This window comes from Lissotriton helveticus, chromosome 3_1 (assembly GCF_964261635.1).
Source record: "Lissotriton helveticus chromosome 3_1, aLisHel1.1, whole genome shotgun sequence".
Taxonomy (NCBI): Eukaryota; Metazoa; Chordata; class Amphibia; order Caudata; family Salamandridae; genus Lissotriton; species Lissotriton helveticus.
In genome coordinates this window covers 157,445,564-157,470,292 of record NC_136061.1, presented here as the reverse complement: position 1 = coordinate 157,470,292, position 24,729 = coordinate 157,445,564, and the positions used below count along the sequence as shown (strand labels likewise).

The window sequence follows — 24,729 nt, the reverse complement described above, 5'->3', positions numbered from 1 at the left end:
CCCTCAGCAGCACTAGGGCGGCCGGGTGCAGAGTGCCGAGGCTCAATGTTATCCAATGGGGAATAGGGGGCCTCCGGTTGGTGGCTGCTGCCAGATCCGAGTTAGCACACAAGGTGTACCCACAGGGGCGTCTGGGTGCAGGGTGCTGTTTTGGCGTTTGGTGCCCTGTTTTCAATGGGCAGAGGAGACTACAGAGAAAGACTGACTTGGCCCGGCCCATCTGCAGTTTCCAGAGATCCTGCGCCAAAGTCGCCTTGTCCTGCAGCCAGCCAGTAACCTCCAGAACCCCTGGGAGGATTGACTGCCTTCAACAAAGACTGGATCTCCTGTGAACAGCAGCTGCAAATGACAACAACAAATATAAAAGTTATCTTTGTAAAACCTTATAAAGTCTGCCCTTGGGGGAAGATCATTATCACAGTTGTCCAATCTGCTCCTGAGGGGTGCACAAAGCAAAGGCAAGAAATTGACACCTTAGAGGGGAGTGACCCTTGTGCCAGCTAAACACCAGTTCACACATAGCACCATCCAAATGCCAAGCACACACATCGCCAGCCAGGAACCAGTCCACACACACCGACAGCAAAATCCCCAGTTCATACCCATCATCCGCTAAATGCCCGTCCCCACACACGGCCAGCCAAATGCCAGTGCACACACAGCCAGCCAAACACCAGTAAATGCAGACCACCAGCCAAACTCCAGTACATGCACATAAAAGTATTTCCTGGTGTCTAGTGGTTTTCCGCCTCCCTTTGGGGCGGATCGGCCCAAAAAATGGCTGATGTGCCCAAAGGGAGTGGGGAGGGGCGGGGCAGGGGGAGGGTGAGAACAGCCAAAACCTGTAGTAATCTATTTGGGCATTGACCCTTGCCCAAGATTGGCCTAAAAATATGGCTGATCTGCCCGCAGCGGGGTAGAAAATGCCTAAAATATTTACCCAATAATGGGCAGCGACCAGTACCCAAGGGGCTGCTCTCCGACATGTAAATAAATGGGGGAACATCCTTTACCATGAATCTTTTACAACGCGGTACCGTTACCACGCAGGTTTTACAACGAAAGTCGTTACAACAACTTGCGCTGTAGGATAGGGAATAGTTTAATTTACTATCCAACACCTTCCCTACTATCCACAGGGACTGGAGTTGGAATAGTAAATTAAATTATTCCACTATCCAGCGCCCCCCAACGCAAGTCGTAGTAACGACTTGCGTTGTAAAACCTGTGTTGTAACGGTACGCGTGGTAATACCACACGTTGTAACAACATACATCCAAATAAATGTAACCCTGGTGTCTAGTGGCTTTCTGCCCCCCTCGAGGCAAGATGGACATACAAATATGGGCAATCAGCCCCCAGGAGGGCAGAAAACACCCAAAATATATCCTCAAATATTTGGTGGGACCCTTGCCCGACATGTAAAAAAAATAATTCCTGGTGTCTAGTGGTTTTCCTCCCCCTTCCCCTTGGGGACAGATTGGCCTAAAAATATGGCCGATCCGCCCTCCCGGGGGAGGTGGGGCAGAAAACAGCCAAACTCATTTCCCCAATTATGAGGAGGGAACCTTGCCCAGGAGGTGCTTCCTGCAGCAAAATGAAAATTCCTGGTGTCTAATAGGTTCAATCCTGTGCATGATTGAGGTCCCACCTGCGATGCTGCAGCGGAAATGCACTGCAGAGAGACAGTGGGGGAAATAGACAGTGGAGGAAAGGAAAAACTCTTTCCTTTCTCCCGGCGCATCTCAGCCCTCCCGATCCCTCTCGGGATTGAAAACGTACCTGCTTTCCAGGACGCGCTGAAAGCAAATGGCTTCTAGCACGTCACTGGCTTCTTTTTATGACGACGGTGTGCTGTGAGCATGCCTATGTCATCAGATCGCTGGGGGAGGGGTCAGGGGTGGTTGTATGATTTTACAACGGATTCCGTTGTAACGCATGCCTTTACCACGCATGCGTTACAACGCGATTGCAATCACCACGCATATCCTTTACCACGAAAATACCTTTTACACGCATACTTTTACAACGATTTTCGTTGTAAAAGTATGCATGTAAATGGTATTCTCATGTTAAAGGATTTTTACCCTAAAAATTTACTTTTCTAATTTAACTCTCCGCTACACCACCCGCTCATTCCTCCTTACCTCTCCTCTCCTTGTTTTTTCTTGATGACGATGTACGTCATTAAGAGGAAGGTTAAGTATTTTTCCTTTTCCTCTTATGACGCCGATCTCCTTCACAACTTTTTCTTTCTTTTTGACAAACAGGGCGTTTTTTTCTTTTTAAACCCACGCTTTTTTTTGTGGGGGGGAGACCCCCGAAACCCCCCCCTTATTTTTATTTTTTTTACTTTAGCACACATGCCTTTACTACATATTTCGTTGTAAAGGTATTTTTTTTTACTTTAGCACACATGCCTTTACTACGTATTTCGTTGTAAAGGTATACGTGGTAAAGGCTTCTCGTTGTAACCACGCATGCGTTGTAATGGTGTGCGCGGAAACGGCTGCGTTGTAGTGGCCGTTTCCCGTCAGGGGTGGAAGCGGAAACGCTTCTGCGGCTATCCCTGGTTGGCATGTGGCAGGGAGCCCACGAGGGGCACCAGCGCCTCCCCCATGGGTGCGTGCGCAGGTTGTACTGGATATGTCATCAGCACCCGAGTGCTGGTGCTGAGTGCGTGTCCAGCACATCCTCAGCATCCAAGGGGTAAAACTACCATGTTATACATTCCTGTTCTGATTTAAGGCCTCAAAGAGGTCTTGGCAGGGCCTTGTCTCAGAAGTTCTATCAAACCCTGGCTAAAAACAGGAACTGTTTGTCTGAGCTCATAATGACAAAAGTTTATTTCTTCCGTACAGAATCTTGTTTGGGCAGTAGTTGTGTTAGCCCGCTTAACTAGTTCTAATGCTCCGAAATGACACATTGATCTAGCAGACCTCTTGTCAAATACTGTAGGAAGAGCCTTTGCATGGTCTAACCCTATGGGAAGGAGTTTTACATTGAAAAGTCTTTGATAAACTCAATAGGAAAGGGCTTAATAATGTTTAACACTGAGCAATCTTCGTCACATATTTCTAATTCAGCAGGGGATAGAGAGGTCTGTTTTTTTGTAATGTGCATTTCTAATATGTTTAGCATATAGGGATGTCTGAGTTAATATTATTTGTATTTTTAGAAGTAAAGCGCTGTCTGGACATCAATTTATGAAATGTTTAGTGGTGTTGTGAGTTTCTATATCACTCCTCCTCTGTAGGTAAGCCTTGCCTCGCTACATAAACAGTCAGGACAAGATCCGTCCATTGAAACTGCTGCGAAGCTCTTCATCGAGCAGTAGGGGGAGGTGTCTGCAACAAGTAGTGTATGCAGTTGGTAGAAAAGGTGGCTACGACTCTGTTCACTGGTAGAAATGGTGCTCTTTCTTGGTCTAATAACAAGGCAGCCCCTCAAATCCAGAAATAAAAGACTCCGTCCTTTTTGATGTACTGCTTTCTGTAACTTTTCTTAGGTACTTCTTATGTTCTATTTTGTAATGTACCCCTTATTTAACTTCTTGCCATACCCTCCTTTGTGCAGCGCTCTGATACACTTTTTGGGTCATGTACGCGCTTTATAAAACTTTTCAAATAAATAAATAAATAAAACTGTTACAGTTGGAGCCTATCAACCCCTGATTGACCCGGGACCCCACTGATTTGTTCTCATATTTTCCATATGAACTACAGTGGAGGTGACTTGTTATTGTTCAATGCCACAGTCTTAGCTAACCGAGTCCTCGTGAATTTCTAAGCGTAGCCGATCTCCGTCTTGCTTGATTCAGTGTCTAGCTGTCCACCCTCCAGCCACAGGAAAGCATGCTATACGTGTCCACTGTCCGGGGAAGCTGTCCATTTTCCATCTTGTGCCAGGCTAAACTAGGGCCTAATCAATAACAAAATATAAGTGTCCCTAGAGGAACCATTTCAGATTCATTACAGTTTGGATTCAGTGTTAGAGAATTACAGTAGTGTGTCCGTTGTCAGGCATCAATTGTTTAGAAAAATAAGTGCAGTTGAATAAAATATATATAATTTTGAATCATTTGAGTGTATGTACATGTATTTCCCTGATACACTGAATTAATGATCACAAATGTGACATTGAATACAAATTGTAATTAATCTGAAATGGTTCCTCTAGGGACACTTATATTTTGTTATTGATTATACCCAGTCCCCAGGGGATTATTGGGTGGCTCTATTGTATTAAGATGCTAAACTCGGGGGCATCCAAATGGATTCCACTGGTTCTTCGATTCAGACTCTTACAAGGCAGTGCTACCACCATACATATGCTGCACGCTCAGTGCACATATATACACTTGCAATGCACGCAGAATGCTAGTACAAGGTTCTGCCTTCCATATAACAGCAAAACTTGACAAGAGGAACCAACAGGCTCGCCTCTCTGTGACAGAGGACACTGGTCTTGTCATAGTACTGATTCACAAAAAATTGCATATTGCCACCACCGGTTTATGCGATACACCCTGGGCATGGATAGTAGTCCAATGCACACTATGCGGGCATGCTTGCTGCGCCAAGGGAGGGCGTAGAACGGATTCTGGACCTTGCATTACAAGGGTAGACCTTGGCCTCTGCAGGGTGATTAGTTTCACATGCAGTCAGGTACTCTGGGCAAGGGCGCAACCCTGTTTACCATGCAAGGAACAGTCTCATGCCAACGTTGTATGGGGATATCTGGATAATCTATCTGCCATCGATCCAGCCCTCTTGTTTGGTTAATAATACTCGATAGATCGACTTTCACAGCTGTTTCTCTGTGCTTCAAAATTAAGGGGAGAAAAATCAGTTGAGTAGGTCTGTCTAAGAACCGTAGACTTATCTGAACAGCTAAGCTTTTAGATTTTTTCTAGACAATTTTTAACTCGGTTTCTAATTTAAAATAATCTGGATATACTTCCACAGAGCAGGTGCCTGGGCAGAGAAACTCGGACACCCTACCACTCCCCCGTTGCATTTCTTCGAATAGCTAACAATCCTTAGAAAATTGGCGCTAGAAGTTCTCAAGATGCCAGAAGGCGGGTATTTCAGCATTTTTTCTATAAACATCCATACTGACATTGTACTGTTGCTGTACGTTACTCTGTTCAGAACATGTGTAAGAAATGCCACCAAGTCAAATAACACAGAAAGCACGTGATGTCATTTCTTTAAACGACCCTGGGGTAACCTGGCGGCCCTGTCCAAACGGGTGAGATCCGAGCGGGAGGGCAGCAGTGCGTGCCCTCAGCGCAGCACACATTGCTTTTTTACATTTTATTTTTTGCAGTTTTTATATAGCGCTTACTCGACCCGATGGTATAGGAGCGCTTTACACGAGGAAGCACCAGGTGCATTAAACAAGGACACACAAATTACACCTTCAAACTACAGTTCGTCCACTTTCCCCACCGCGCTTTTTGTGGGCGGGGCGGGGGGCCCTAACTGACAGGAACTAAAGGTTGAGGTGAACTGAGGTGTGAAACTAACAGTTTCCCCCCTTGGCTGAGGGGTCCGTCCAGTCAAGCAACGGATGTGGCGGCGCTTCAGAGGCTGACAGGAAACCGAAGAGCAGCTCGGGGGGCCGGGAGGTGCTCGCTTCAGCCTCGCTGTCTGTCTGTCTGTCTGTCTGACAGTCTGAGGCGCGCCGTGGGATGGCAGAGACGGGCTGATGGAGACAGCCGGTAAGGAACAGCGTTTATATTCCATATGGGAGCACCATGAAACGGCAGGGCAGACCAACTCGTGCTACGGTGGGCTAAAGTGGCGGGCGAGTCAGCAAAGTAACAGGAAGAGCAGAGGCACGGGTTTGGCTTGGTTCTGAGTCTGAGAGACCGGGCTCGAGCAGAGCCCTAAAAATATTTGGCAAGCAAGTCATGCAACAGGTATCATGTTAGACTATTAAAATACAAGCTAACTTAACTTAAAAGCACTCCTGCCCCCACTACCCATATTGGCATTAGTAAACTTAGAGGTAAGGCAGCCATCAGGTGTAACTTTTATGTATGGTGTAGGTTTTTATTGCAGACAGAGCAACAATATTGTCTACTGAACAAAAACGCGGGAGGATTTTGTGTAGCGCACATCTTGAAGGCAGGTATTTGAAGGCGGTTTCAAATGTGATAGAAGAAAAAGGAGTCTTGACAAAATACATTTGCCTGGGATCACACATTTTTGTCAAGCGGGGAAGCCGGGATTTCTTGTTTTAGACTGTGCAATTCAGCCACTAGATGGATCTGTTTCTCTCTTTTCCATTTTACATCAAAGGTTTGCCATCAAAGCTTTGTCCTTCATTTCTTGGCGCACGAGGTGACCCCCTTGCAGCAGCCACGTGAAATCTCGTTTTAGGCTCCAGGGGTCAAGAGGACCTCGAGCTGCAGAGCCAAGCATCTGGCTCGAGCTTTCAGTGGCTCGCCCACCTCTAGATGGGGCACACATAGTACCTAGAGGCGACTGAAAACGAAAGCAACTAAAACCTAAAGCCACGTCATCGTCCCTTATGGGATTGTTTTCCAAAGGGAAATCGCAACATTCTATTGGGAATAACTTAGGCGCCGGTTGAGGAATCTGCCTGAATTTTTCAGCAACTTTGCCTCGCGGCTCTCCGCTCCTTTCCTGAAAGTTTGGGGGGGATTCGTCAAGCGGGGGCCGAGATAAAAGGGGGGTCCCAAAACGTGTTTTCCCCATGTTAATTTCCATGGGGCGGTCGGTCGCACTTTTAGCCCGAACGGCTGAATGGATTTTCACCAAACTTGGCAAAATTGTAGGGACTGGTAGCCCGATGTGCCTTTGCTATGTCTCAAGATATGCGCTCCAGAGGATTTTGAGTAATTTAGGTTAAAAAAAATGTATATATCTATGGCAGCTTACCCGTGCGCTTACGGTACGCTTACGGTACGCGTACCGTATGCGTACCTCTAGAGCGCGAGCTGCATTCTGATTGGCTGCCAATGTCTGTCAACACTCCAAAACAGAAACTGTTGGCAGCCATCTTGTGCCTCGGTAGACTGAGGCACAGGAAAGCAGAAAAACAAACGTGTAGAACTCAAAAAGGGGGCAGGGTAGAAGCACCCTGACCCCCTAGACCTGCTCAGGGGGTCCCACAAGGACCCCCAAGGTAACATTTTTTTTTTTTTTTAAATCGCGGGGTACGCGTACCTGACGCGCACGGTACACGTACCCCAACATTTACAAAAAAAATAAATACATTTTTTTTGCCTTTGGGGTCTTTGTGGGACCCCCTGAGCAGGCCTAGGGGGTCAGGGTGATTCTACTCTGGCCCCTTTGCGAGTTTCACACCTTTGTTGGAGAGGTGTGGCGCCGCGGCCAGGGCGACTGACGCTGGAATCTGGGGACCACAGTTCGATCCCCGGCTCCGGCGGCAGGTTAGCCCAGCACCATGTGACTCTGGGCAATAGCTCGCTTAATCTTCCCGACGGCCCCCAGCGCCTAGAGACCCTTACGGGTGATTGTGCGCTTTACAAATGTGGACTTTTTGTTTCACTGCTTTCTTGTGCCTTGGTTCTAACAAGGCACAAGATGGCTGCCAACACTTCCTGGTTTTGAGTGTTGACAGACAGTGGCAGCCAATCAGCATGCCTTCCCGAGAAAGCTGCATGGTCATTGGCTGTCCACACTTCTAACCAGGAGGTGTTGGCATCTATCTTGTGCTAGTGTTGACAGACAGTGACAGCCAATCAGCATGCCTTCCCGAGAAAGCTGCATGCTCATTGGCTGTCAACACTTCTAACCAGGAAGTGTTGGCATCCATCTTGGGTCTTAGTAGACTGAGGCACAAGAAAGCAGAAAAACAAACGTGTAGAACACAAAAAGGGGGCAGGGTAGAAACACCCTGACCCCTTAGGGTGCTCAGGTGGTCCCACTAGGATATTAATATATTTAAACGTTATCAGCTAATAGAATTAGCATTTAAAAAACCTTTGAAATTCACTGAAAAAAACATAGGTTTCAGGCCATATATAGTTAGGAATTAGGCACAAGAAAGCAGAAAAATAAACGTGTAGAACACAAAAAGGGGGCAGGGTAGAAACACCCTGACCCCTTAGGGCTGCTCAGGTGGTCCCACTAGGATATTAATGCATTTAAACGTTATCCGCTAATAGAATTAGCATTTAAAAAACCTTTGAAATTCACTGAAAAAACCATAGGTTTCAGGCCTTATATAGTTAGGGATTAGCATTTAAAAAACCTTTGAAATTCACTGAAAAAAACATAGGTTTCAGGCCTTGTATAGTTAGGAATTAGCATTAAAAAAAGTCTGAATATATAAAAACGTTATCCGCTAATAGAATAAGCATTTAAAAAACCTTGCAAATTCACTGAAAAAACCATAGGTTTCAGGCCTTATATAGTTAGGAATTAGGCACAAGAAAGCAGAAAAACAAACGTGTAGAACACAAAAAGGGGGCAGGGTAGAAACACCCTGACCTCTTAGGGCTGCTCAGGTGGTCCCACTAGGATATTAATATATTTAAACGTTATCCGCTAATAGAATTAGCATTTAAAAAACCTTTGAAATTCACTGAAAAAACCATAGGTTTCAGGCCATATATAGTTAGGAATTAGCATTTAAAAAACCTTGCAAATTCACTGAAAAAACCATAGGTTTCAGGTCATATATAGTTAGGTATTAGCATTTAAAAAACCTTGGAAATTCACTGAAAAAACCATAGGTTTCAGGTCATATATAGTTAGGTATTAGCATTTAAAAAACCATTGAAATTCACTCAAAAAACTATAAGTTTTAGTGGTGTTATAGTTAGCTGGACATTTTACTCATACAAAACCATTGAAATTGCTCCTATATAGTTAGTTGGACTAACTATATTTCGCACACCCGCAATCCACTGCTGATGATGTCACATATTACATCATTCATGACATGGTCAGTGACATCACTGATGACATCACTGATGACATCTCAAATGACATCACTGATGACATCACTGATGACATCTCATTTGACATCACTGATCATATCACTGATGATATCACTCATGTGATAATACGATGCACCTCCTCACACTCTAATATAACCTTAATATAACCTAGGTCTACACACACATCCACTCATTCACTCATACAATCACTCATACATACAGTCACTCATCAATACAATACTATCATATGCACTTATACACCTATAGAGACACTCACACACTTTCACTCATCCATGGAGTTTCTCACACACCAAGTCAGTCATGCAAAGAATCAATCACACTCCCATTTCCTCATCTATACAGTTATACACACAACACCTTACTTATTTAAACATATACTAACACATACTTACTCTCTTAAACAATCACTGATACAAGTACACATTGATCCATACAGCCACTTGCATAATCACTGGCTCTCATGTATAGGCATTTATATATACCAACTCTCACATGCACTGTGTTTTACATATGTACTTACTTGGACATGTAGCACTGAGATATACATTCACTCACCAACACACCAATGCACACAGTAAACCGCCCATACAGCTGTTTCCACACCTCCCAGTCACCCACACACAGACACAGTCTCATATACAAATACTTGGGCAACCAATCAATGACCCATATAGCCACTCGTATAGCTACTGATCAACACATACAGCCTCTTACACAACAGCAGACATACTGATGCACACATTCAGACAGTTTAGTCACTAACCCATGCATTCAGTAAGACACATTTAATCACTCACTCATACAGTCAGTCACGCACCTACTAAATCCTTCATCCAGACACTTATACATCTACTCATTCTTCAATATGTAAAACATATTTAAACTTTACAGAAACACAGAGTCACTGGACGATGTCATCAGTGATGTCATCAGTGATGTCATTTGAGATGTCATCAGTGATGTCATCAGTGATGTCACTGACCATGTCATGAATGATGTAATATGTGACATCATCAGCAGTGGATTGCGGGTGCGGAAATATAGTTAGTCCAACTAACTATATAGGAGCAATTTCAATGGTTTTGTATGAGTAAAATGTCCAGCTAACTATAACACCACTAAAACGTATAGTTTTTTGAGTGAATTTCAATGGTTTTTTAAATGCTAATACCTAACCATATATGACCTGAAACCTATGGTTTTTTCAGTGAATATACATATATATATATATATATATATATATATATATATATATATATATATATATATATATATATATATATATATATATATATATATATATATATATATATACTACGCCTTTCTAGAATAGCAGACCCACCACAGACAAAGCTGAAAAGGGGATCAACTTAACATATTATGGGATGGCAGCGGTGGACCCACAGACCCTGCTGAAATCTCTCAATTAGATTAAAATTAAACATGAGACGGGGATGGTGGAACCTCAGATACGTTTAGGAAAGCGAAGGCGGCCCCACAGAGACGGTAGATGAAGAACTAGAGCTTTTCTATAGGATCTGCCCATGGGGTTTTCTTATTTGTTTCCTTTCGTTAAACAAAGAACTTCTTGAAGGTTTGGCGTGGGGAGACCAGGGTAGGGTAGTCATTACCTGATCTAAAACTCTCATCGTGGACTCTGAACTATGTTTTAGAGAGATCTTTGCAGTCCCAATACAACTTCTAGCTACTTTATGTTGGGTAAATGAGTCACTGTCAGATGTCCCTAAAGATTAAGGAATGTAATTGAAGAGGACCACAGTTCTTAATTGTAGCCCCCTCATGTTAATAAAGCTGACGCACAAACCAATGGCAGTTTTGGATATCTGATTATCACAGCACCTGCGTCTACATGATGCTGTGTGTAGTGTTTTCCACCCATACGTGGCTCGCCTGAAGGAAATAACCACACACGCAAGCTACAAATGGCAGGATGTGTGGTTGGGAAGGTATAGCTTTTTTGTTTATGGGAAGTGTTCAAAAGATACACAATTGATGGATGGAACACATCAAAACATTCACCCCAGTCAAGAGATCTGGATGAAATCTATCATTCTTTTGCTCACCATGCCACCCCAGTTTAGACCTGGCCATACGCAAATCAGTCTTGATTGACCCTGTGGCTCATGGGAACAGTCCAGCCCGAAATGCCAAGCCAGGTCCTGGCGCAAATTAAAATTATAGTAAGCTCTAACCAGCTTGTGCATGGGATTGTGTATGCTTGTACACAAAAAGACAGTATTCAGAGAAGGCCTAGTAATCTATTTGTCTACACGCATCAGAGTGTGGAATTCGTAACCCCTTCAATGCTGATGACGGGCTCGTCATCAGCGTTACCTGCCGTGTGCTGATGACGAGCTGAGCTCGTCATGAATCGCGGTAATTTTAAAAATGCCGCATACAGCGGGAAAAGCGGCCGCACGCATGCGGTTAATTTCCACAAACCTTTTGGCTGCCGAATTACAGTACCACATTACAGATTAGGAAAGTGCATTGTCTGCAGTTAAGGTAATATTTGTGTCCATAACTTAATGCTGTTCAAACCTGTATCTATTGTTCTTTGATACAAAGCCTTTATTATTAGGTTGAGCGCCTTAAGGAATTATTGTATGTTTAGACTCTACTGCTAATAGTGGTTCGAGTATAAACATGTGAACACATGTTTGCAAAGTTGAACAATATCAAACCAAGAAAATAATGCTTCCAGTTTGCACTCTGATTAGATGCAAAGGTATGCAAAAGCAAGATTGAGGATACTTTGCTTTCAAAATAAAACTGCTCATGAAAGTGCAACTAGGAAAAAAAGTTTTGCTTAACTACTGTGAAATTTTAGGTACCATTGCTTTTAATCATCAGTTAGTAAAATGTGTTAATTTATGCTAGTATTTCCCCAAAATACTTACAATGGAAAATCAATGTAACCAGTTTCAACAAAATTGTAGGAAACGTGAAAATAAACAAGCATTGGCAAGGCCAAAAGGTATGATAATGGTGGTAAGTATTTTGGTTTTGTCAATGCGTGTCTTGGTTTTACATGGTTTTTGGGCAACTTTATTGTTGTGGGAGCTGCTGGGCCCTCATCATTATAACATACATTGGCAACAGCAAAAATATTTTAGGTAAAAAAAAAAACCACACATTGCCACAGTAGTTCCTGGCACGGAACAAAACAACTTAGCATGCTGAAATGCTTCATGTGAAAGAGAAGAATGCTGTCACTCACAGTGAAGCCAGTCTCTAAATGGAAAAAGATCGAATTTCAATAAAAACAAAATGTCTTCGTTAACGCCAAACCTAAATAGGGGCCCAATTCTTTAATAAAAGTCACAAGAGTGCACCCATGGTATATGTCCTTGCATACAGAAGTAGATCAGGAAAGCATACTTCTAGAAAATATTTGAGAACTGCATTTTAGCACAAGCAACTATGCATGTGTAGATTTGCTCATGCAAAAATCTGTTGAGCGGTAACAAGTCCACTTTCCCCCAAGCCTGGAAGATGTTTCTCTTCTGCCCTTGTCAAGAGTAAATTTACAGCCTTTTTCTGTATTGAAAAAGATTAGAGAAGAGCTGATAAAAACCCATAAAACATTCAAGTTAGTAGGTTTGCACAGACTCGTTAGGACATTCTAACTATGGGGAACTGTTGCTTACCGCTTCCTCCAACCCCAGTATGTAAATCTGCAGAACAGTGGCAACATAATGGAATTGTTAGTATTCAAACCCTACAATAGTATGAGCTCTGACGTAATTAAAGAGGCAATTATCTGAGCACTTGCATGATGAGTTTGCTATCATAATTTGTCGCCGCACTACATAGCATTAAAAGGACACATGTATTTTGTTATAGGACAAGTAAATTTATGAAGCAAACTGTCCCATGGACAAGTAGATATTTTATTAAATTTCACACCCATTCATGCTCCAGCCAGAGATGCTGTTGAAAGAGTAAATGATACCAAAATGCAAGACGGGGCATTGTTAATCTAAGCAGTAGCCATGCACCATTTTTTGTTTTTTTTGTTTATGTAGTTATTTTTTTTTTACCTCAGGACCACTGCCTACTACTGAATAAATGAATTGAAGGGGGAAGTAGAAAACAAGTCAAAAGCTGGCAACCCTAGCATAGACTAGACAAGCTTTGAAAAGGCAAGAGTCCAAAGGCAGTCGAGCACCAGTCGGGTCGTGTGTCAAACCCCTGCCACTCTGGCACCCTGCACATGCGCCGGTGAGAGACCATGCACTTTGAATGTTGCTGCCCTGACAGTGCGACAGCCATTCTGCTTTCTTCATGTTGCCCTGCTTTCCCCATCTCTCAATGCAAGCTCAGTACTTTTCTTGAACTCCCAGAGACCCTTTTATTTCTAGTTTACATAAAGTTACGAAGGTGGTATCCTCCTGACCTCCTAGAGTTTCCAGCCATATCAATTTCCTCTTTTATTATTAGTAGTGAATGACCTTTCAGGATAAAAAAGAAAATGTGGTGAAAGGAAACGTACCCTGCTTCCATTATATCAGCCTAGACAGCTGCAAGGCACCAATTTGGCAGTTGTCAATGTGTTCCTTTTTGGTACAGCAAAGGAGAGAGGACCATCAGGGTGACGAAATTCTGTACATAAAATAGCTATATATGTATTTTTTTTAACTAAAGCTTATTTTCTGCAAAATAGATTGTTTTTTAATGCTGTATGTTATTTTTTGTTGCAACAATTTTGAAACTCAATGACACTATAGCCTTGTGTGGATTACAAAAGGATGCTTGACCCTGAGCATATGCATAGAGTGTCTCTTAGTAGCTTTTGTAGATTATATTCAATTAAATTTCAAAGTTTTATTCCATGCATTAAGACAAACATTCCCAATATTTCACAACAAAACATCACTTGCAATGAAATAAAACAATGCAAAACAATTTACAAAACCTATGAAAAGTTATTCAAAAGTATCAAACCCCAGAAAACAACAAATGTATGAGCAAACAAATTAATTGTAAAGCTAGAAATGTTTTAGTGTGCACAAATAACAATAACTGCAATTTGTTTTGTCTGTTTTCTGCCTCATAGTTAAGTAGGAGTTTGTTGAGTTTAGCACACACATCCCAATATTTTTAGCAAACCAAAAGAATTTGGAATAAATCAACTGTTTATCCTATGTCACAGTGCAGTTTAAAGCTATCCGACATCTGCCAAAAGCTTTGACAACGGAGTGCAAATCAGGCAGCGTGCAATACCCTTTGACCAAAGAATTTATTTCCATTGAGTTGCAAGGCCACATTTCAAATGATGATCAAGTGTTAATCTCATTTGAGTGAAGCAAAACACACTGCAAAATTTTTTTTGCTGCCTTTAAGGTTATTTGATATCTCTTAGAAAATCCATATTTGAACAGTTGTTTATGTAAAGGATCAAGGCCTTCTAGCAAAGATAAAGCAGTCATTAACTTTCTTTTGTAAAAAGTGAAAACACGAATGTCTTCTATGATTCTAGAGAATGTATGCCCAAATTCAGTATGGATGGAGTGAAAGGGAGTACCTGGATAGAGTCCTATCTTGCTCTGCATATCTTGGCCTCCAACACTTATAACCACTCAGTAAGTATTTATTTTCATCCTTTAGTTCTGTTTCTTCAAAGTCTTTGAGTTAAGTGTAACTCGAAGGCTTTGAGGAAACAGTCTGGTAGCTAAGCCGTGCCAGTTCCTTTAAACCATTAGCAACTTTAATGTCTCTTAAAAGCGTTAGCAGATTTAATTTTCACCAAGAGTTTTTCTCATAAGCCATTACTGGTTACAGTCATTTTTTGTTAGGTGAATATAGCATTGGATCTCCTCTGTCGCACACCATTTACCTCTTACCACAGGCGTTAATCATTGATGTGCCACAATTAACAGCTAAGCAAGTTCTTTCAACATTTTCCACCTGTATATACTTGTCTATAGAGGTCCAACCATGTTGGATATTAAATCAAAAGATTGTCTTCGTATTGTAAAGCAAGCACCTTAAAGGACCCTAATTTATAAATATCTATATCCAAACTAGAAAGAATATCTGTCACAAGCAGATTAAAAGGATTTTGGAGCAACGCTGCTCACGAAGTCTTAGTTGGCATTCTTACTATGTCTCTTTATCACTTAATCCTCTCCAAGTACTGTTATGAAGAGCCCTCTCCGTTTTCAACAGGCCACACTATCTAGTTGCAAAGCTTGGAGCTTAGCTTGCAGCAAATCTCTCTTTACTGTGCCAAATGCTAACATTAAAATGTAAATATGCCCCGGATAGGTATCCCCTCCCTTGTTTTAACTGCCTATCAATTAAGAGTAAAATGGTGCTCCATAGTTGTCTATACCCCATCTAATTTTGGGTGGTAACAGCTTCTCATTTTTAATCAACTACCATACATTCCAATAGGATTCTTGCAAAAATCATGCCTTTGGAGTTCAGCACAGTCGAATTGTTGCTCAGTCACTATTGGACACCTTTTAATGGTTGGGTCACGTAGTACATTGATCTGAATTGTGATGAACTAGTTCTCTGAAGGCCCATGTTGATCTTGTTTGCCAGAATAGCTGCCGTGACGTGTTTGACGAATTTTCGTCTGCCTGGCGGCCCTCCAATGCCAAGTTCCTGCAAATTTAAGGTCTAATTAAGATGAAGATTCTTTTTAGCTTATTGTATACATCCGAATTTGTCACCTTGAAGGCTCCTCATGTAGGTACAGCATTATTTACAGTAGTAAAGGATATTGCATTGACCTTCATTAAGTGTGAAATGTCAGGACCTGATTGAGTTTGAATGAAAAAAAGGAAATAGAGAAGAGAATCCAGTGGTAAATTCTCCACCATAAAAATATTACTATGGAGGAAATTCTAACAGTGCAGCCACTTCTATATTTTGCTCTTCCTCCAGAAATCAGTGGTTTTTACCACAAACCAAGTCCTTGTGACTTAGACATTTGCATACCCACATGGACTCGCACCTGCTTAGATAGGTAAAAGTACTACATTTTACATCCTGTTGCATCTATTGAGATGCTCTTGACCCCAACCCAGAACCAGTTCGGGACTCTGAAAATCCATGTTCTATAGTTCAGAGCTACTTCGACCATGTGTTTTATATGGTATTTGATGCTAGAAACAATATTTTTCACTATGTGCACTCCATAACTAGACAGAATAAATTAGGTTCTTATCTTACAGTATACACATGTCTCATTTGTAAAATGGTTTAATCCTTAGCCTCATGACAATTTCATGCCTGAAATTGTGAGTTAGCATTAAAATGTACAAACATTTTTAGCATTCCAAATAAGTGACGCTGCTTTGGTTACCCAAGAAAGAAACTGCCTCTTATTTCTTGACTTTATTTATATTTCCCTTTGATCCATGTGGAAGTTCTCTTTCCATTTTTGCCCTGATATAAATTATTTTCTTCACTTCTGGAATTTTTTTAACACTTGGAGGAAAGCATCCATGGCGTTGTCCAGAAGCATTTTTTAATAATTTCATACTGTTGGATGAGTGTTCAGGGGGCTGCGGAGTGTATGGGCCTTCAAGACACTGAATGCTAGCCTCTACGGGCTAAAAAAAACATGACCGACTGAAGGCGTTGCGCATGACGTGGGTTCACTTGACAAGTACTGACGGAAAGTATGCACCCTGGCCACTTCCCTTGGTTATTTTGCTGTTAGAACTTGTCGAGTGCAGTGGTTTTTAACCTGTGGTCCAGGGGCCCGAAGGTCTGCATTGCCTACTCAGGAGGTTCACGACTACTTAAAAAACGAAAGAATATTAACAGATTAATAAAGTGTTTATAAATAAAGAAGAAAAGCGTAAAATGTAAAATTGAAAAATATTCTATAAGTATAAATGAACTTAAAATTCAGGCTAAACATGAAGTTATTCTCCTCAGATTGATTTGTTGGAGCAGTGCATGTGCATCAAACTGAATATAGTATGGATGATGAGTGACCTCAATTAAATTTAGAAAAACTCCGTCCTTCCCATTAAAGTCATATTTTAAATTTGTTTTATGTTTATGAACCAAATACAATAGTTCATATTTTTTTATTTGTTTGATAAATGCTTATTTCTGTATTTTTTGTGTATTGTTTCGAAGTTTAAAATATTGAAAATGCTTAGACATGAGTCTCCGGCTTCAAGTAAACACTCAGTCGGGGCTCCTGGATTCCAATAATGATCTAGTGGGGTCCCCAGGTTCCAATGATTGATAAGCGGAAGTCCATCGAAGTCAAAAGGTTAAGAACCGCTGGTCTAGTGCCTTGAAGTTGCCATATTTTTCACTTGTGAAAGCAGGGTTAAGAGGTTCCTTGTAATAGATTGTTCGAGGTGATCTCTCTGTGCATGCCATCCACATGTGCACCACAATGTAGGGCTTGCAAATGAAATATAGAATTACAACTACTCACTATCCCAGACACCTGCATATCACTGAGAAATGCTGGTGTTAAAAGTATTAAAGCAGTGCCGAGAAGTGATGGTGCTCTCCAATTTAAGTTAAAGGAGTGTAAGTACTCCGTATCTGCACTGCCACCATGCTCAGCTCACATTTGCTTGTGCTAGTACAACCCAGTGCTTAATTTGAGCTAGGCATTTCTGGTGCTCAGCACCTGCACTTCATTATCAACACCGGCGATCTTCGTGAGCACCAGTTAAGAACACATGCATTTATGGTAGACACAGGGAGATTAAGTGGTTTGCACAGAATCACAGAATGTTCAGCCAACGCCGAGACTCAAACCTGGTTCCTCACCTCTGAAGTCGGCAGCTCTGGACGTAACGCCACATCCTCTCCCCACTTTCATGGTTAGTAGTTGGTTCTGTTTTAGGCAGGCGAAAGGGGCTGTTACAAGCTGTCGCCTGATCAGAGCACCAGCACTTATTTCTCTTACAATTTACCCACTGGTACAGCCATGTGTGAGTGTGTACCTCAGTCCCAGCTCCCATACTGCAAATCTGACTTCCATGTATGGTTTCCCATTCATTGAAAAGTAAGATAAAGATTCATCCTTCTAGCTGATTGGTCCAAGATCCCAGGTACCAGGCTGTCGGAGTTGACTTTCTAGAACTAGCAGGAGAAGAGATACATCAAAGGTATCAACACTTTATTGGTTTAAACTTTAAACAGAGGTCAATATAGTAACAAATAACAATATTTAGCGGGTAAAGATACAACGTATTAATAAAAAAAGTCAAAAATCTAAAATACTGTTGCAAATTTGTTCACTTATCGGATCCTGCAGGAAAATTGGAAACATTCTAGAAGATTTGACATTATCATTTAAAAAAATAAAGGATGTAAAAAGGCTCTTTACAATATTTTTAAAGTCTAACAGTCAAAAAGCCAAATGGCTAAACTCCTGTGTGACAGACATACAAAGAGGACCGATACGATCAGCTAAGAGAGTGGCAACACATACTCCTGTTTTGACACATAAAGGACGACCATTACATTTCTTCAACATAATTCTCTTTCAAGTTCTATGCTCAATTAATAGTGCCAGGTAGGGTTGCATTCATGTTACGATGGCTAGTTCTGCTATCCTATTTTTATTTGAAGCAGTGGTCTCTAGCCACCTAAAATCGTTGTCGAGGCACTGTATTTTTTTAGTAATTGAGTGAAAGACCAGTCCACCAGACTGTAATGGAGAGCCCACAGAGTTGCAAAAGTAAGATTTTTGTAGAAGGAGCAGCATGCCTCCCTCTAAAAAATACCCCACCTTAGAAGCTCCCACAGGGACCCTTCTGTAGAGTGCGTCAGTCTATGCCCCGTTCAAGCATCACTGCCAAAACCAGGGCAAAACCTCTGGGTAGTTTCTACTCCAGCCTCTAGGCTTGCCTCGGAAAGAGCATTCCCTGACACACAGGTCAATGTAAAATTCTCCCCTCCACTTTATATAGATAATATTATGACTTACGAGAGATATATTCAATTGCCTAGCGTAACATGGCAGTGATCTTGGCCTTACAGATGGGAATCAAAAGTTTATAGTGTCTAAAGATTTGTAGATAAAGCTTACACCCCCTCTCAGCACCTGATGGATTAGTGCTTGCAGCTCTGTTGGGTTGCATGATGTACAATACTTAGGTTATATAAAAAGATCCTTCTTAGGTAAGGAGATGATGTTCATTACCTTCTGACTTAATTTCCAGGGGGCACCAGGTACTCTTATTTTGCCTCACCTAAACACTACTAATTTGCTTTTTAACACATTGTTGTTAATAGATTGAATTGATGTGTAGACCTGCAACTCAGACTGGCACCCTCACTATCCTGGCTATTTAGAGTGAGAGGGCCAGGCTGAGTCTGCATGTCTCACCCAACATTCCAAGGATTTATTTATAAAGTTTTATATATTGCGAACTTGATCCCGAAGGATATCAGAGCGCTTTACAATAAGAGGGAAAGGTAAAATCCAAACATGAGTCAAACATGGGGAATATAATAGGCGTTGAATCAAATAGTGCACACAATATTAAAAATGTTCGCTCATTAAAGGATAAAGTGTTTTTCAGTCCCAAGCTACCGCCCCCTTAAAGCATCTCACAGAAGTGCTGTAGCTTCATCTTACACAAGCAACAGCGCCTCACAAAAAAGTGCTGACAGTTTACAGTCTCATAAAAAGACTTGTTCACTACAATACCTCACATGAGCGCAAGATCATTACAACGCGTCAGTAAAGAGTATTTACAGCACAGAGTCTCATATAATGTCGTGATCACAATAGCATCTAACATAAGTGCGTAGGAACTACGGTTTCAAATGTAAAAGAATAAAAGCCACACCAAAGAAGAGTAAGTGAGGCGGGTGATTTAGGGGTGAGGAGACGGGAATGGAACCCGCCATGCTTGACTTTGTTCTGTTTTGTATCGCTGCTTGTGCGATCTCTGCCTTCCGCCATCAATTGGCCCTTGTTGCAATCATTAAAGTAACTCCTTCTGCATAAAAACCACGATGTATGTGCATGCGTTCTGGACAAAATATAGTGCGAACTCACCCAGCCAATAGCAGGAGAAAACAAGCATTTACAAATGCAATAGGACTCGTAATTACAAGAGTCCTATTGCATTGTAAACAAAAGTGCGGGCGTCCAAGAACGTACAAACGGGAGGGTGGTGGTGGGCAGAGAAGTCACATACTGCGGGAGGGAACGGATGACATCAGAGACTGTGACCTCTAAGCTGATGTCATGTCAAAACTCACACTTTTTCACACAAGTACACACATGTCCCAAATGAAAAACTCAAGAAATAAACATAACAGAAAAACTCTCTCAAAAGGCAGTGTCAGGTGATGCACTCAGAGAAGAAGACTGCCGAAAGGTCTACACCAACATTCTTAAACCTATTCCTAAGTAGAGAGACTATTAGAAGAAGAAATCAAACGCGGATAGCCACAGAAATTCTACATGTTTGTGATTGATTGGGCGTTTACCCACTCAGTGGGATCAGGTACCCCAAGAAACAAACTCTGTTAATGTCAACAGGTCTGTCTTTGGCTGCCAGCCTTTTGGCTTTGACAATGCTTGTTGTTGTGGTTTGTTTAAAATTGTATTGGCGGGAGAGCTTTCGGAGCATTGCCAATATAAAAAAAATGTCTAAAAGCAAAAAAAAATGTTGCTCTTGTAAAGAAAATATTGTCATAGTAATCCATAGTACTGAAGAGAACTAGTTTGTGTCCAGCTACTTCTTGTGAAAGAGCAGAATGCAATCACTCACTGTGAAGGTAGCCAATGGCTGAAAAGTATGCTGACCTACTGCCAAAACATTTGATTGACCCAACAACAGACCAATCGATGAAGAGGGCTCTCTGAAAGCCCCTCTTAGTAAAATCAAAACGTCTTGGCTACGCCAGATGTAAAAAAGTCCAGAGGAGCGAGTTTTAATGAAAAAGATGCTTCCGGTATGCCCTGTGCCAATTTGGCTTTGTAAATTCCATAGGAAATCCGCAACATTTTATTTGGAATAACTTTGGCGGCGGTTGACGAATCCTCGCAAAATTTTCCAAACTTATGGTAAGCTCCGGTCCGCTCCTATCCTGAAAGTTTCACGGTGATTCGTCAAGCGGGGGTCGAGAAAAATGGGGGTCCCAAAACGCATTTTCCGCATGCAATTTCCCATAGGACATTTAGCCACAGCTACAGCCCGAACTGCTGAACGGAATTACGCCAAATTTGGCAAAGATGTAGTCCTCAGTTCAGACTCGTGGCTTTTTTTTAAATGGTGTCAATCTGTTCAGTAGTTCCTGAGAAAATTACAGTTAAACGCATTTATATATGTATGGCCACTGTGAATCCGCGCACCCTGAGTGCACCATGAGCGCACCATGAGCGCACCATAAGCGCGCCCATCCGATCACGAGCTGAATGCTAATTGGCTGTCAAGTGGTTGTCAACATTCGAAACCAGGAACTGTTGGCAACCATTTTGTGCCTCGGTAGAAGCGAGGCTGAAGAAGTCAGTGGTATATGTGTGCAAAACGTAGAAAGGGGGCAGGGTAGAAATACTTTTACCCTCTAGACCTGGCAGGTGCGTGTAGGGTGCACAGACTCTGCCGTAAAAAATAAATTAAATAAAACTGAGCCCCCGGGTGCAAAATTGTTAAATTTTATGGGAGGCTCAGAGGGGGCCACCAGCCACGGGGACCACCAACCCCCAGGGCCTTATGTATTGTGGGAGGGGGACTGCATGGCCCCCCTCCTGGAGCACTCGAGGGCCCCGTCAGCCCCGGGGCTACAAAAAAAATGGTTGGGGGACTGCAAGGTCTCCAAAGCCCCGGGGACCACTACTCCCCAGGGCTTTATGTATTGTGGGAGGGCCGGCTCCTGCAGTGTCCCGGGGTGTCCATCCCCCCTCCCATACCAAGGAAATCTGTTCTCACTTTCAAAATCGAAATCAGATTGCTTTACCACATGGGGAGCTACATGTTAGTAGCTCCCCATGTGGAAAAGTAATGCCGGCTCCCAAACGCGTAGAAGTTGTACACCAAAGGCGCTGGAGTCGTGCACCCTACAGATTATGAGTCGTGCATCCAGCACGTGCACACCAGGGGGCCGCATTGAGGGCTGCGCTGGGTGCCCGACTTCTAATTTTACCGTAAAAAAATAGCCCCTATCAGTAATTTCTAATATCCCCAGGGGCCCTATCCCCCGGATCTTATAAAAAATGTTGGGGACCGTGGGGGGAGCCACAATGCCCCCACGGTCCCGCCGGCTCCCCGCATCCTTCGGGAGCCGGCATTGCTTTTCCACATGGGGAGATGCTAACTTGCATGTGGAAAAGCAATCTGGTTTGGATTTTGAAAGTGAGAACAGATTTCACTGCTCTGTCTTTCAAAATCCAAACCAAGTTTGCTATGGGAGGGCGGGAGCTGCGAGACTCCCGCCCTCTCATAGCAAACAGTGGTGTCCCGGGGGTAGGCACCACGGGACACTGCAGGAGCCGGCCCTGGGGTGTGGCGGTCCCCAGGGCCCTCGAGGGCTCCAGGCAGAGGCCACACAGCCTGCCTCCCACAATACATAAATCCCTGGGGCTTGAGGTGGGTCATTGAGGCCCCCACACTTCTAATTTTGCACGGGGGCCTTGGAGCCACCCCCAACCATTTATTTTAAAGCCCCGGGGGGTGGCACTCACTCTTGCATAGGAAACAGCAATGTTGAGAAAATCTTCCGGTAAGATAACAAAGGATTTTGAAGTCCATTTTCGGCATTTTTGTTGTAGTTTGCAGCCGTTAAAGCAACGACAATTTCAACTCCGTCTTTGTAAATATGCCACTAAGTTTTGTAATGTCGAAAATCTTGTCTTACATTTACATAGGCACAAAGTATTTATTGAAGTTAATTGTGAATTGTGAAGCAACACTGTCTAATTGTCATCGATAAAGAATTGAATGAGTTGTGTACTTGTTTTGCTCGTAATGTGCATAGGGGCAGATTTTCAAGTTCATTGCGTTACTATTGCATCACTTTTAAGATGGGAAAAGTGATGCAAAAGTGGCGCTAGGGGGTTGTAAATCTGGTACACAGTGTTCTGTTTTTCTTTGCTTTCCTTTCTGTCATGTAGAGGATCCCGGGTATATATAACGGCTTCTGTACAGCCAGTACCTTTCAACCCTACCCTCAAACGGCTTACTGCCTGTTACCATAGTAATAGTTCATGGAACACTTAAGTGAGCACAGAGGTTAGAAGTTCACCACACTATGTTGCTAATCGAAACAGTTACTGTGCTGGAGTTTTAAATGTTTTCCATAGGAACTGTAGTCATAGCCATAGACTCTGGTAAAGAGCTGGTAAAGAGTTAGCCTCAGTATTATACTTCAAGTTATAAATATCATTTCTATTTTTAAATGTTTTCTAACTGTATTATTATCACACCAAATAATAGTGAAATGTTGTCAGAAAAAGAAGACGAATCTACTTGTTTTATTAACTTTTAATAAAACAACAATAAATAACTGGAAACGTAACTTAAAGATAACAATGTAATAAGTAACTAGAAACATAACTTTAAAAAAACAATTAAACAAAATGTGATATAGACTCCAATAGAAGTAGGGTAGGCAATCTGCAAAACAAAAATGAAAATAAGTGTTCAAAATTAGATTGAAGTGACTAAAGGAGGTCAAACACTACAAGTTAAGGTAATACTTGGCAATATTTTTTAATTTGCATGTCTGCAGTGTGCCTGATACATTCCACCTCTCTTATAGGCCTGCATTCAAGAGTTGTCTGTAAGCAAGTGCCTACTGCATCAGATTTACAGTATGGACCAACAGGTCTTTAAAATGATTCAGAGATGAGATAGAATAAGGTGAGAGATCAAGTCATTATGCAGGACAATATTCTTTGGGACTTATTTACAAACCCCTTGCACCACTTTTGCGTTATTATTCCCATGTTAAAAGTGACGTAAAAGCGGCGCAAGGGGCTTGGAAATAAGCCCTTTTATTTCTAACGCAATTAATCTGAGGCATTGTGTATCTAGGCCGCTCTGCTTACCTTGTGTAAACACTGTGACCAACAGAGTTCACAACTTGAACTCAGCTTTGATTCTACACTGGAGAGTAATACATTCAGTCTTGATTTTTATAGCGGCAGAGTGGATAGCACCGTCTATAACTTTAAAAGAGAAAGAGAAACAATGTGAGAGAGAGTGAGAGAGAGAAAGAGAGAAAAAAACGACATTAAAACGTAAGAGAGAGAAAGTTATAGATGGAGCAGTTAATACTGGATAAAATCTACGTAGCTATCACGTTTTGCCCCCTTTTGTACCACTTTGTTGTGTGTCCAAGCACGTGCTGGTTCATAGTGCACCCCCCAGTTTAGTGATATGAAAGATAGTGTATAGAGTTAGTAACAGCATAGTACATACAACTGCACAAGTATATGTTTGCTTTGTTTATTTGTACACTAACGATAATTTATTTCATCAACTTCCACTGTAAGGAGGTGTCTGTGCGCTGTTTTTCTTCCTAAGCACTATATTCCATGCACTCCCACTGCATAGCGGTGAGTTCTCAATACTGCGTACCCAGACTGTTGCTTTTTCTTGCGCACTCAGGGGGTAGATTTACAAGCTCCTTGCGCCACTTTTCCCATGTTAAAAGTGACACAAAAGTGGCGCAAGGGGCTTGTAAATCTGCCCTTCATTTTGTTGCAACCTATCTATTCTCACTGCACGGAGGTAATTGCACATTCCTACGCAGTCAAGCTGCTGCACCCTACCCACTCTCTCCACCCA

General features: G+C 42.2%; 1 protein-coding gene across 3 annotated transcripts in view; it reads left to right on the top strand.

Moving 5' to 3' along the window:
* Positions 1–5,599: 5,599 nt before the first annotated feature.
* LAT2 (linker for activation of T cells family member 2) overlaps positions 5,600–24,729 on the top strand; it is a 260,780-nt gene continuing 241,650 nt past the window's right edge. For all 3 annotated transcript variants that reach the window (XM_078679440.1, XM_078679438.1, XM_078679439.1), the window contains exon 1: positions 5,600–5,725. In XM_078679440.1, the coding sequence (XP_078535566.1) occupies positions 5,713–5,725 (13 nt within the window). In that variant the 5' untranslated portion in view covers positions 5,600–5,712. The remainder of the gene's footprint in view (positions 5,726–24,729) is intronic.